At 42.8% G+C, this 12,082-nt stretch overlaps 1 protein-coding gene across 2 annotated transcripts in view; it reads right to left on the bottom strand.

Annotated features, from left to right (window-relative positions):
* The window catches only part of LOC125424985 (phosphofurin acidic cluster sorting protein 2-like), a 176,477-nt gene that overhangs the window by 48,411 nt on the left and 115,984 nt on the right, over positions 1-12,082 (bottom strand). For both annotated transcript variants that reach the window (XM_048482436.1, XM_048482443.1), the window contains exon 2: positions 9,163-9,250. In XM_048482436.1, coding sequence (XP_048338393.1) covers positions 9,163-9,250 — 88 coding nt within the window. The remainder of the gene's footprint in view (positions 1-9,162; positions 9,251-12,082) is intronic.

Here is a 12,082-nt window from a genome sequence, read left to right as displayed (position 1 = left end):
TATGAATGGATGGAGGAAAGTTGATTTAGTCAATACATAACAGCTACATGTTCTCAGGGAGGGGGCTATAGGAAGTCATACTTTTGAGGTAAGGAATTCCCCCTCTCTTGCTTACCTGTCTATGATTCAAAAATATTTGTATCCCTTGTTGGAGGAGTGGAGACAGTCCATGTTGATGTTTGTCCCATTGAAGTACCTGTAAGTGTTCTCAAAACAGCTTGTTAGCAACAACCTATTTATGCCAAGCACCCTTTCACCAGAGCTGCCACCCTCAAAGACCCCCTGTGAGTGTGTCTAGACAACACAAGACTGGACAGATATAGCCCCAAGCAGAATATCATACCTTCTGAGAAACAAAGGTCCTTGCTGAGTATATACTGGGATTTGTAGAGCCCAGTGACTGGCTACAGACTTCATCAACAATGGCTGTGTAGGTGTGGGAGAAAGACACAGAGGGGAAAATTTCTTTTCCACTCCCTTCAACTTCAGAGGGAATTTTTACACTTATATTTCCATTTTCCTGTAACACTGGTGCTGCAAATGAGATGTGAGCTGATAGGACTTAGGATACCAATTTTCCCTCAGCAGACCCCTGGTACTATTTTCGGTTCTATGCTGGAACAGTGCTCAGCTGCACTCCTAAACTGTTTATAGACTGGATCGAGGATTGTTCTGCATTAAGATGTTTCAATATTTAATGGTGTTGATATTCATATCAATTTTCTGCCTTCATTTTCAACAGTAAACTAAACCCTGTCACATTTTATTTCAATCTTGTTTGAGAACTCAGGAGTATACAAATGTACTATAAATATCAGGATGATTAAAATTGGAACACACATTTCAAGAAATAGGCCTCCAAAATGTGTTCTTCCAGCGACTGAATCTCCACAGGGTATGGATTCTACAGATATTATCAGAGAAGAGAATGACAGGGAAAGGGAGAGGGCCCATCCTTCATTTGGAATGGGGCATTTAATGGCACATCCTATTCAAGTTCAGTGGTGCATGTTCCACGTGGAAAGGAGAAATGATTGCTTCAGTATTTTTTATCAGTATACCAAGAACAGCTTAAGGCAGTGTAGCCCTATCAGCATCTCTTTCTACCTCCCCGACTCTTGACACAGTGGTCAAATTGACAGCCTAGAATGTGAGAAATGGACAAGGGATGCATATGTCAGAATTCTCTGCATTTTGTCTTCATTTAAACCCCCCATCTAGTTTCTAAACAGACTAAGAGAATCCAGGAAAACAGACTGTGTCCATAAGTAGCAGAAAAAGAAACATGTCTTTGTGGAGAAGGGTCTGGATGAACCAGTCCTGTATTTCACTTGCAAAATGGCCTCCACTCACCCAATAGCAGCCTGAACTTGCAAAGTCTTGCCTTTGTTGCAAATGTCAAAGTCTAGTGACAAAGGCCATTTTGCAAGTGAAATACAGGACTGGTTCATCCCTTCTTCAACGTTTTTAAGTCACCGTATTAACTCTTCTATGTTTCTTATTTTTTGAGACCAAAATGGCTACCAACACAATGTTGTATAACAGCTTAACCTATCCCAGGACAAGGGTTAGAACAGAAGATCATCACCATACATGTTTAAGGGTCTGCATAAACTGAGGCAGGCTCCAGTTCCTTTTCCCACCCAGCAACACAGAGTGGGTCTTCGTAAGTTTATTAAACAATGGATGACACATATCTGATACAGATCTATATTTCCACATCCCAGAGATGCCTGGCTGTCAACAGCTTGCAAGATTGAACTAGACGTATCTTCAGGCAAGTAATTCCTTTAGGTAATCTGCGCAGTTCTTCCACATGTTCTCTCAGACCTTAATGAAGGACATTAAAGGTACCGAAGTATGTGGTGAAGGTGAGGGAACAGTATAGAAGAGAGATGCATATAAGGAAGTCATATTCGTTCTTAGAAGGGTTTCCAAAATAAGTTTCTTCTTCAGACCTTTTTTGTAAAGTCTCCTGAACAACATACAAGAACAATTAAAGCACTAGATCCCCAAGAGCTACTACAGGCCCATGGATCTTTTTTCAATAGAAGAATTATATTTACGTTAGTAGGTAAGTCTATGGAAACACATTTATGAAACTTTACTGTTTCAATCTTAGTGTGAACAATGTAAAACCATCCACATAAAGCAATCAGAAGGCCACTCCAAAACTTATGAAAGGCTACAGTAAAGCATGTAGTCTTCCAAATCTAGATTACAGCGTGCCCAGCACAAAGCACAGACCCTTATGGATCAACACTCAAAAATAGAGATCAAGAGAGACAGGACACAATGCCAGCTCCACAAAGTGCATTTCATTTGCCATTACTTAACTATCTGGAGTGAGGAGCAGAGAACTGTGGCCTACCTAACCCACCTTTATTTCACAAAAACCATGCTCTACTTTATTTTAAAACAATCCAATATCCATTACTAGAATAGAAGCCATGTTACAGATATTAAGCTTGGCAGTCTCTCGAGAAGACAACCCACACAGCATTCCTTGCACCTTGCTGCTATCCCACTGACTGACATTCACAGAACGTGACCCCCAGCATCCCACTTTTACATGGACACAGACTTCACTGAATGCTGGAGGGTCAACAGAGAATCCCCAAAAGCTGGGTACTGCCAAGACTTTGGCTGACCCCAGCTCATTTGATACATTATGAGCTGACAAAATGGTATACACTGGTATGGGTCCTACCACTAATTTGGGACAAATGGGCCAGTCTAGAAGAGATCCTGAATCTAGAAACCAGGTGATAGCATTCATCCTCAAGCTACAGGACACCCTCTCATGTGCAGACTCTGTGTTCCTATCAACTCACCTGGTACTTCCAGAATGGCAAGCCAAAAGCAGCATGCTCATTCTGCCCCGTAAATCAGGCCCACTATAGGATTTTTCTTAGTTGCATGGCTACTATTCCTCAGACATTCGATGAGGGAAGTATATTTATGTGCTGGATGGGGAGATGTTTTACAGAAACCACAGCAATGACCTGGGTGGACTCCTCAGACAGAGGAATCATTATAATTACACTACAGACAGGGAGTATGACATCTCCATAACTCCATAACTAACTCAAGTCAATTAAGAGATGTCACCTAGCTGGAAGGTATCAGAACAGTGGCATCTTTAATGGGTCTGACACATTCGGTATAGTAAGAAAACAAGGTTCCTTCCATTAGCCTGCCTGGCCCAGCGTAATCTTGCTTCTTCTACTCAGATTCTGTTGCCTAGTACCATCTTGCAAAAGGCAGGGAGGGGGAGAGCGAGCCCAAAGCCCCTTATACTGAACTGTAGCCAGAATAAGAAGACTCCGCTAATTTGCAACTGTGGTTATGTATATTCTCTGTAAGCCATCTTGGGAATGTTAAAAATCTCCAAAGCAGGGCACAAGGGTTTCCAAACATATAAATGGATAATATTCAGCACAAATCAGTGCTCCTGTGCTTTTGAGGGGTAATTTTTCCTTCCACAGCAGCAATAGGACACTCTGAAATTCTCCCTTCCGGGCGCTTATTAAAAGGCAGCAGAGTACTGATCCCTACTGAATCAGGGAACTCCAGTGCTAAATTGCCTGAATCCATTGTTCGGGCCTTCCTAATTGCGATACAAGGACAAGTGCAATTTCAGCTCCCACCAGCTTCACTCCTACTCCTGAGACCAAAGGTCTAAAAAGAGAAATCATGCATTGCCTGATAATTTAAAAAAAAAAACCCTGTTCTTAATCCATTTGACTGTGACCTTTATTTTGCTCCCCCCTCCCGCAGAAATTCTTCCCCCTCCCCTTCTGCCTTTGACATATTCTTTACAGTACTTCTAAATCTGCCTTTAAAAGTGCATTTTGCGTGGTTAGGAAGCAATTCTTTATATTATGATATGCTATTATTTACCAGAATGCAGAAGGCCACAATCCAGATGTATTATTTGCCGAGTAGTGAGGTCAATTTGGAAGTGCCATTACTGAATTCAGTCGAATGTACTTTTCTTCTGCAGAGCCAAGCTCTGAAAAAAAAATGGTTTTGCAAGCATGCAGAAAGAGCGGGCTGTGCAGGTGTTACAAGTAAGAATTTGTTTTTAAAAGAAAGAAGCAAACAAATGGCTATTGTAAATGTTTATGGATGCTTTAAAAAAAAGAGAGAGACTGACAGTCAGCCTAAAGGACTGCCTAAAGGGAGGAGTTATACCGGAGTATATCTGTCATTGAGCTGGTCAAAGGGGGAGGAAGCCAGGAAGCAGAACACTTAAGTTCTGCTCACTTACGGCAACCCTGTGGAGTTTTCAAGGCAAGAGACTTTTAGAGGTAGTTTGCCATTGCCTGCCTCTGCATCTGGACCTTCTTGGTGGTCTACCATCCAAATACTTACCAGGGCTAATCCTGCTTAGCTTCTGATATCTGATGAGATGGGGCTAGTTATCTTTGTTTTAAACCCAGGGAACACTTCAACCTGTCCAGTTCTGTCTTTACGATCACAGCACTTCTGTTTTTATTTATTTAGTTTATAAAGTTGTCTGTAGGCCATTTTGTACCAGAAGTCACCTGCACTTTTCTTTCATGTGCACTGACATCCCATGGAAACAGGGTGCATCTCCAAAATGCAATATTACACTGATGCCACAAAACTAGTCAATTTATAACCTGTCCTACCCCATATGAATATGCTCAGGAAATTTGAATCCAAAGAGTATTTTCCATCCCACTCTATGTAACTCCTCACACACTCCAGATAGCCCAGCTTTCCTTAGCCAGCCTAAGGTACAATGTTTAAAATGCAGCTGCATTCTTGAAATAATGAATAAAGGAAGCAATTGTATGTCAATTCAGGACTGCCTGCTACGGCAAGCAACTAATACCTGACAACTGATTTTTTTTAACTGGCATCAGCAAAGATTAGGCCTGGGGACTGCATGCAAAGCGGTTGGGATACCTCCTCCAAACTGCAAGAAAACACCTTCTTTATAATTGCTTTGCCTACCTAAGCTTTTGCTCTCCAGTATGGCCTCCCTCCTTATCCATAACCCCAAGTTTATCTTAACCTATCATCTAACTGCACAACCACGGAACTGTAGCTCCTCCCCAACACACAAGAACACTGCCAAGCTTCCCATCAGCCAAACACCAGGCTGAGGTCTTACATTTCCCTGGTAGTGAGAAGGTTGCAGTAGTGTGACCAGGGTAACCTAAGAAGTTCCAGTTGCACAGGAAGAATCCATTCTGCAGCTTTCCCTCACATTCATACTGACCCAGTTATTCCAAGAGTGAATACCGGTGTGGACAGGAACCACAATGAGGGGGCTTCTCTTTGTTCCCAATTTCTCATGTTACCCCAGATGTGCAAGAAATAACATTGCTGCTGTGGCTCTTGCATGACAAAAGTAGCATATGGATGTAGTGTGTGGAATTAACTATAAGCCCCTTGGAAGTTGGCAAGAAGCAGCAGCTCAGATCTCTCTTATGTAGTTTAATTTGTATAAATATTACCAAATTCACAAGAAGCTAACATTACAGGCAAGAAAATACAAAGAGATCCACTCAAACCAAGAACAACCTTAAAGAGCTACATCATGCATCACTTTTTTAAAAAATTACAGAATATAACGATTAAAACATTTAAATCAAGTTTTAATCTTAGTTGCCAAAACACCATAAAAGAACAACGTTCCTGCTGTCTGTCATCCTTTAAGAATACAAACTTGCTCAACTTCAACCATTTAGCCATCCGCCAGCCCTTACTGATCCATGTTTTCATATTAAAACCAATCCCTGATTTCCACTGTTTTTTGCAAATAGAATTTTGGAACAAGAATAAGGTCCACAATCATACTGACATTCTGCTTCTTCCAATTCTCAGACACAAGCCCTGACAGAATAACATTAGGGGTTCTAGGAAGCTGAAGATTTGAATTATGAATATCTGCAATGATCTTTTCCCAAACATTTTTAACTGCTGGATATTCTTGCTTTTATTTGCATACAACCCACTGATCTCGGGCCACGATGCCAACATTTATGGAAAGCTGTTCTGAATCACTTCCATTCCACTTCAGAAAAAGTTTGTTTCAATGTCAATTATCAATGCTCAGAGTACATCACTGTCTCCAAGACAGTCTTCCACATGGAAGAGGAAGTCTTTATTTACTTCCCTGATCCAATTTTCAAGGCTCACCCTCAATTCCACACTGCTCTATACTCTGCTCTGAGTGCCTCTTACTAAATCTGGGCCTTCACTCATGGCTCCAGGTGAGCAAGCTGACTTCTTTCAGGATTTCCTTCTCTAGGACCAAGCACTTGGCAATGCATTTTGTTTAATTCTCTTTGTGGGTTACCAGAAATCCTCTTGAGAACATACTGTGTACCTAGAGTTTCTGAAGACCCAGCTTGGACCTACATAAAAGGAAGTCCAGTGGATCTTATTCCCAAAGCAACAGTATGCAAGACTGTGGTGTTAAAGCCTGCATTTAGAGAGGCAGAATATAGACTGCTATGAACAGGAACAGCAGGAAACTCAGGGACACTTTCCCTCACAAGACACACACACACAAATTGTGGAGACTGGCATGAGACTCACTAGTTTTGCTGTTCCAGTCTGGTTAGTAAATGAGACTGGTGTTTGGACTGCTGTACAGTTAAAAACCACTACATGAGACTCCCAAGCACAGGCTACCACAAAGCAGCCATAACATGTGGCTAACGGGCTCAGCACGTGCATCACCTGCAACACATGGAGACATTACATTTCATGTCAGGCAGTGTCATGGAAGCTCTCTGTCTCTGTCTCTCTCTGTCTCTCTGTCTCTCTGTCTCTGTCTCTGTCTCTCTCTCCATGAATACAGCAAGTTGTTCTGGACATTATGGCTGTCATGCAGCATCTACTTCCTGTGGCTGCCATGCGCTGTTTACAACATGTAGCCGGGCATCTGACTTGCATTCAAAGCAAGCGTCTGGTCCTGAAGCGACTTGAAAACACCAGCTTCAGTTGCTAATCCCAGATTTAAACTCTGATGATTGCCATGCACAGAAGGCCCTGGGCACAAGGCAAAGCCCTTCAGCTCTTCACCCCTGCCTGCTGTCAGCAGCGTCAGTAGCTTTAGTAACAGCTGACAAGAGCGCAGGAAGGGCAATGGAGTGCAAACTGAGTGGGCAAGACCTTTCTTTCCATCCAGGGAATCTGCACGCCGCTACTGTCACAAAATATGAAGGGAGGGGGTCACAGGATCATGAGGAGGAGACAGATTTGCAGTGTCCAGGGTCCACACCATCATACTGAAAGGTGAGAGTGATGATCTTTCTCTCACTTCATGCACAATGGAGAGGAGAAAGGAAAAGGAGGGAGGGGTGTCCTGAAAAGATGCGCCAAGACATTATAAAAAGACCACAAATTCTCCCAATTTGAGTGCAAAAGATAATCATCATAATAACATAATCTGTTACGCACACACACACACACACAAAGGGTCACCAGGATAAAAACAAAAACCGGAAGGCAAATGGTTGTTCTGGTTAAAAAGGTCTTACACTTGCTTTTGAAGTGCACAAGAGAAGCTTCTGTAGTGATTGCCTTCCACCATGCATTTGGTACTATCATTACTGCTAGTGGCTCCCTGTACACAAACCGCTACTAGAGAGATCCAGTGTTTCCCTTCCTGCTCGTTCTAAGATTCTACATTACATGCAACAAACCTGGGATTGTCACCCACTGTGCACCTTGACAAGGGGGTGAAGCCAAGTCTGAGATCCCTGCATGTTTCCAAAGACATCCATCCATTATATTTTCATTGTAGGCTTAACATACATATTGTGTAGTTTACCCGTGGCCTTGTATTTCCGATACCTTGTGCTCAGAAATTAAGTGCCCTCTTTGTAAAAGATAGAGTGGGAGATGAATGAATATGTTTCCTACACTTCATTCTGTACTGTGCATAAACATTCAAAGGCTACTAAAAGCTGCTGCGTTTTTGCAGAGGGGAGGATGCCACTGCAGTGGACCATATTCATATATCCTTGTAATGTGCGTCATATTTTCTTTACTTCAAGAAGGTTATGAGCCCCAAAGGAGAAGAATACAGCATTTAAAATCCCCAGATGGAAAGTATCCAAGAAAAGCAGGAAGCGGAGAGAAGGCTGGGATGCCCCTGACAGCACTGGGGAAGTTCAGAAGACAAGGTCTGCCATGTAATAGGCAAATATTTCATTAACTAAACGACTGTCAAACTGACAGGAGGGTGGTTTTTGCTCCAGGTTTGAGGCAAGTCCATGATAGGGAAATATTTGCTCTGCAAATAACTACTTAGGAGCGGGGGCATGGGAGCCAGGCCACAGGCCTAGCAACCCTTGGGAAATTTACATTAATAAATCAAAGTTTTGTGACAGAAGGAAGTTACTCAGATTGATTGCATTTCATTCATTTAATCTGTTTCAATTTGTAGATTTCCCCCTTGTCAGGGAAAGAAAACCGGGATTTGGGAGGGAGGAGGAAAACACTCTCTTAAGAAAAAGATCCCACTTTTCAAGTTAACTCCCTGTATCCCACAAATTCCACCCCATTCCATTCTCCATTACTTGGGCTCATTCCGCACATGCAGAATAATGCACTTTCAAACTGCTTTCAGTGCTGTTTGAAGCTGTGCGGAATGGCAAAATCCACTTGCAAACAGTTGTGAAAGTGGTTTGAAAACGCATTATTTTGCATGTGCGGAAGGGGCCTTAGGGAGAGCAAAATCAGCTATTTTCTAAAATACAGAATAGCAAATGTAGGAAGATCTACACTGACCTAGAGACCTTTGTTGCTGAAGGCCATTTTTGCACAAGGCAGACAATGTCCAGCCCTTTTCAGGGACTTTCTTCCATAGTCTTATTATTCTACAGCAATCCCAGCACCTCCTGGGTTCAATGCATCTATCATCTACATCAAAAAACACCCCACAGCAGAAAACACAAGAGATAAGAAGGATAGCACTTCCTCCAGCTTTAAAGTTATATCCTGCCTCAGCGAGTAACCTCCATGAGAATTTGTTAGCTTCAAGAGCTGGATTTGTGGCACAGCACACAAGAATATCTACAGGGATTAAAAAAAAATGTTCCCATCAGACACCTGGCACCCACCCGAGTTTCTCAGAAGATTCATAGCAAGGGCATGGGGTCAGCAGCTTACCTGAATCTTCACAGCAATGAGCACAGAGCTCAGCTCCTTGTCCAGTTCCCTCAGGACAGTCAGCTTCTTCAGGCGGAGACTGCACAGCCTGTAAGACAGAGAGAATGGGACACATTCAGGCACCACCATCCCAGGGCCCCTGCCGCATGGTACCAGGCGCTCCGAAGACAGGAAGGAAGGCCACCGCTGCTCCTCCGCTGGCAGCTTGGCCGAGGGACATTGGGATTCGTGCGACACAGTGAAAGCGGATCAGAAAAAGAGGAAAGGAGGAAAATTAACAGAGCTAAAGCAGGCTTAAGGGGATTATGCCATGACAGTCGCAGCCCGTGCGGAGGAGAGATCCCTGACCAAACAGGACCACTGCCAGCCTCCCACACAGACACTTTCCTAATAACTGCAGCGTTTCAAGCCATCCTTAATGTTAAAAAGAACTATTTACCCCTGGTTATTTATATCACACTGACCATGCTTCAAAGGACATTTATCGTAACTGGCATGTGATAGGCAACTGCTCTTCTGAGATGACACTGGAGGAACAGAAGATGGGCAATCCCAGGTTGTGAAGCTCCCAAGAGAGGTCCCAGTTGTGTGTTCAAACCTCTTCTCAGCCAAGTCTAACACTATGTACTGAACCACACTAGCTCGTGCTCCCTGTTTGGTCAGTCATGCTTTCTTCCCTAAATTAAGAACATAATGGCCCCATTCTTCACCAGTTCATCCACACTGAATAAAGGAGAAAGGGACTGAAGAAAACCAGACTATCTAGCAGTTTCCTAAAAATGAGATGGCTGAATAAAAGCTTGAAGCTGGGGGAAAGGAAGCAGGAGGCGTTAGATCAGCATGTGGCTTTGGTATCGCTGAACATCTTAATGTACAAAGTGGCTGGAGGGAACTCGGCTCTTGTTTCTCTCAGGCTCTTTGCCAGCATCAAAATGGGGGTACACAGGATCAGTTTACTTGCAAGGTGTAGTTATGCAACAGTCATACAGGACAAAGTGAGAATATGGAAGTTCTCATGCAAGTTTACCCTGCAGGCAGAAGTCCGTGTACGTATATTTTGTAACTGCATTATTATGCCACAGTACATAAATTAGTATTAAGCAAACTATTCAGCATCTTGAGAATCTTCTCTTTTTAAAAAAAGTATGCTTCTAGCCTTATCTTTGAAGACAACTTTTGTTTTCAATATTTTACTGAATTTCCAAAGAGAGGTGAGAAATACAAACCCTAACATAAAGCAGCTGTATAATAATTCTTCTCCAAGAATGATAATAGTCCAAAGTTTCCTTCAACATTACTAATTGTGTTTTGGAAACTAAATCATAAGCCACCCCTCCCCCAGCCCCAGCCATATAAACAAGAGCCAGTTTACTTGGACAAGATCTGTCAGAAACCTGCCCTCTCTATTTTCTCTGTACAAAGTAACTCACATCTCAATTAACCACATCTTAACATCTGGCACATTAGAATCTTTCCAAAGTCGTGTCAAACATATTTTGGCAGTAATTATATTGGATACTGAACAAGAGTCTGCTAAACATCTTGTTCCTTTTTTCTTTTCAATATCTGCCTGGGTATTTCCAAGGAGTGCGGAGACCAGTAGCTGCTCATCCTGAAGGAGAGGTATAAGGGTATGCGAGCCTGATGAAGTCGGGGGTGGGGGGGTGGGGAGAGCGGGCCTGAACAGGACTTCCACTGGCCTGGGTGAAAGACTTCAGTACTTTCTATTGGAATTTTGTAGCAGAAGCAATACTGTGCAAGATAAGCAGCTATGCAAATTATGCATAATTTATACAAGTTGCAAAACTCAGTTCTTCATAGCATACAATTAGGGCTACTTTAAGACACAATTCCCTATTCTGAGAACTAGCGTGGGTATTAATCCTTTTTGTTGGCAGACACTGAAATGGTGGGCACAAAAAAAGGAGAGCCATTAGCAAACGATATAAGTACTCAGGCATGCTCACAACAGATAGAGGTCTAAAAACTGGAGCTCTCCTGGTTAGCTTAACTATGTGTCTGAGGTCTACTGCATGGATTTTTGGCATGGCATAGAGCTTGTTAGATGTGTCCAGTTCCATAATCTTCCAGGATAGGCAGCACTGATTCAAGGGCAGCCACCAATTCCCAGGCTATAAATGGCTTGGGATGTTGAAGGCTGAGCTCATATTAACAGGATTGGCCTCACCTTCTGCCATCAAAAGAAGCCCTTTCACGGTCAGATCAGAATGCATGCAGCTTGTCATGAGAGCCTCTCTGTATTCCTCTTTAATCCTGCTCCAAACTGACTACTATGCCTCATCTTGCTTCTGTTCTGGTCTACTCATCCCAGAGATGATAATTCAGTGGTGAAGGAACATCTCAATATGTTTGTTTCCTAAACTGAAGTCCATGCGAAGAGGACTTATGATAACCCCCCCACCCCCAAAATGCTGCAGTTAAAGAAATAGCTTAAAGCAACTCTCTACTGCCCTCCAAAGTCACAAGAGTCACGGCACATGTGTATTCCCTCAAGTCACTGGGGAATACCCAGTGCAGCAGAAATCAGCACAATGGCTCTCATCTGAAAAGTATGGAAGTCCTGTGAAAATGCATGGAGAATTTCTCTATCCCTCCCCCCTTGCCACCAATCCAAGCGACAGCTGGCAAGATAGTTTATGCTGCTTGGAATGTTTCCCAATGACACGAGGAACTACACAAATTGCATGACCTCAGTGGGCAGCTGGTAAGGGTGGCATAGATCTCCACTTGTCTTTATTACTGCTCTAGTACAGAGGTTCTAGGACAGAGAAAGAAAGTTTTTTTTCCATGCAGGTCAAGTATTCATATTTATCGTCAAGGGTGCTCAATATGGGACTTTGTATTAGATAAGTTCAGGGCAACTGAACTGAACTGTCTTAAAAAAAATTTTTGTTGCTAT

Source organism: Sphaerodactylus townsendi, linkage group LG01, assembly GCF_021028975.2.
Source record: "Sphaerodactylus townsendi isolate TG3544 linkage group LG01, MPM_Stown_v2.3, whole genome shotgun sequence".
NCBI classification, from domain to species: Eukaryota; Metazoa; Chordata; class Lepidosauria; order Squamata; family Sphaerodactylidae; genus Sphaerodactylus; species Sphaerodactylus townsendi.
This window is presented reverse-complemented; position numbering and strand designations above follow the sequence as displayed.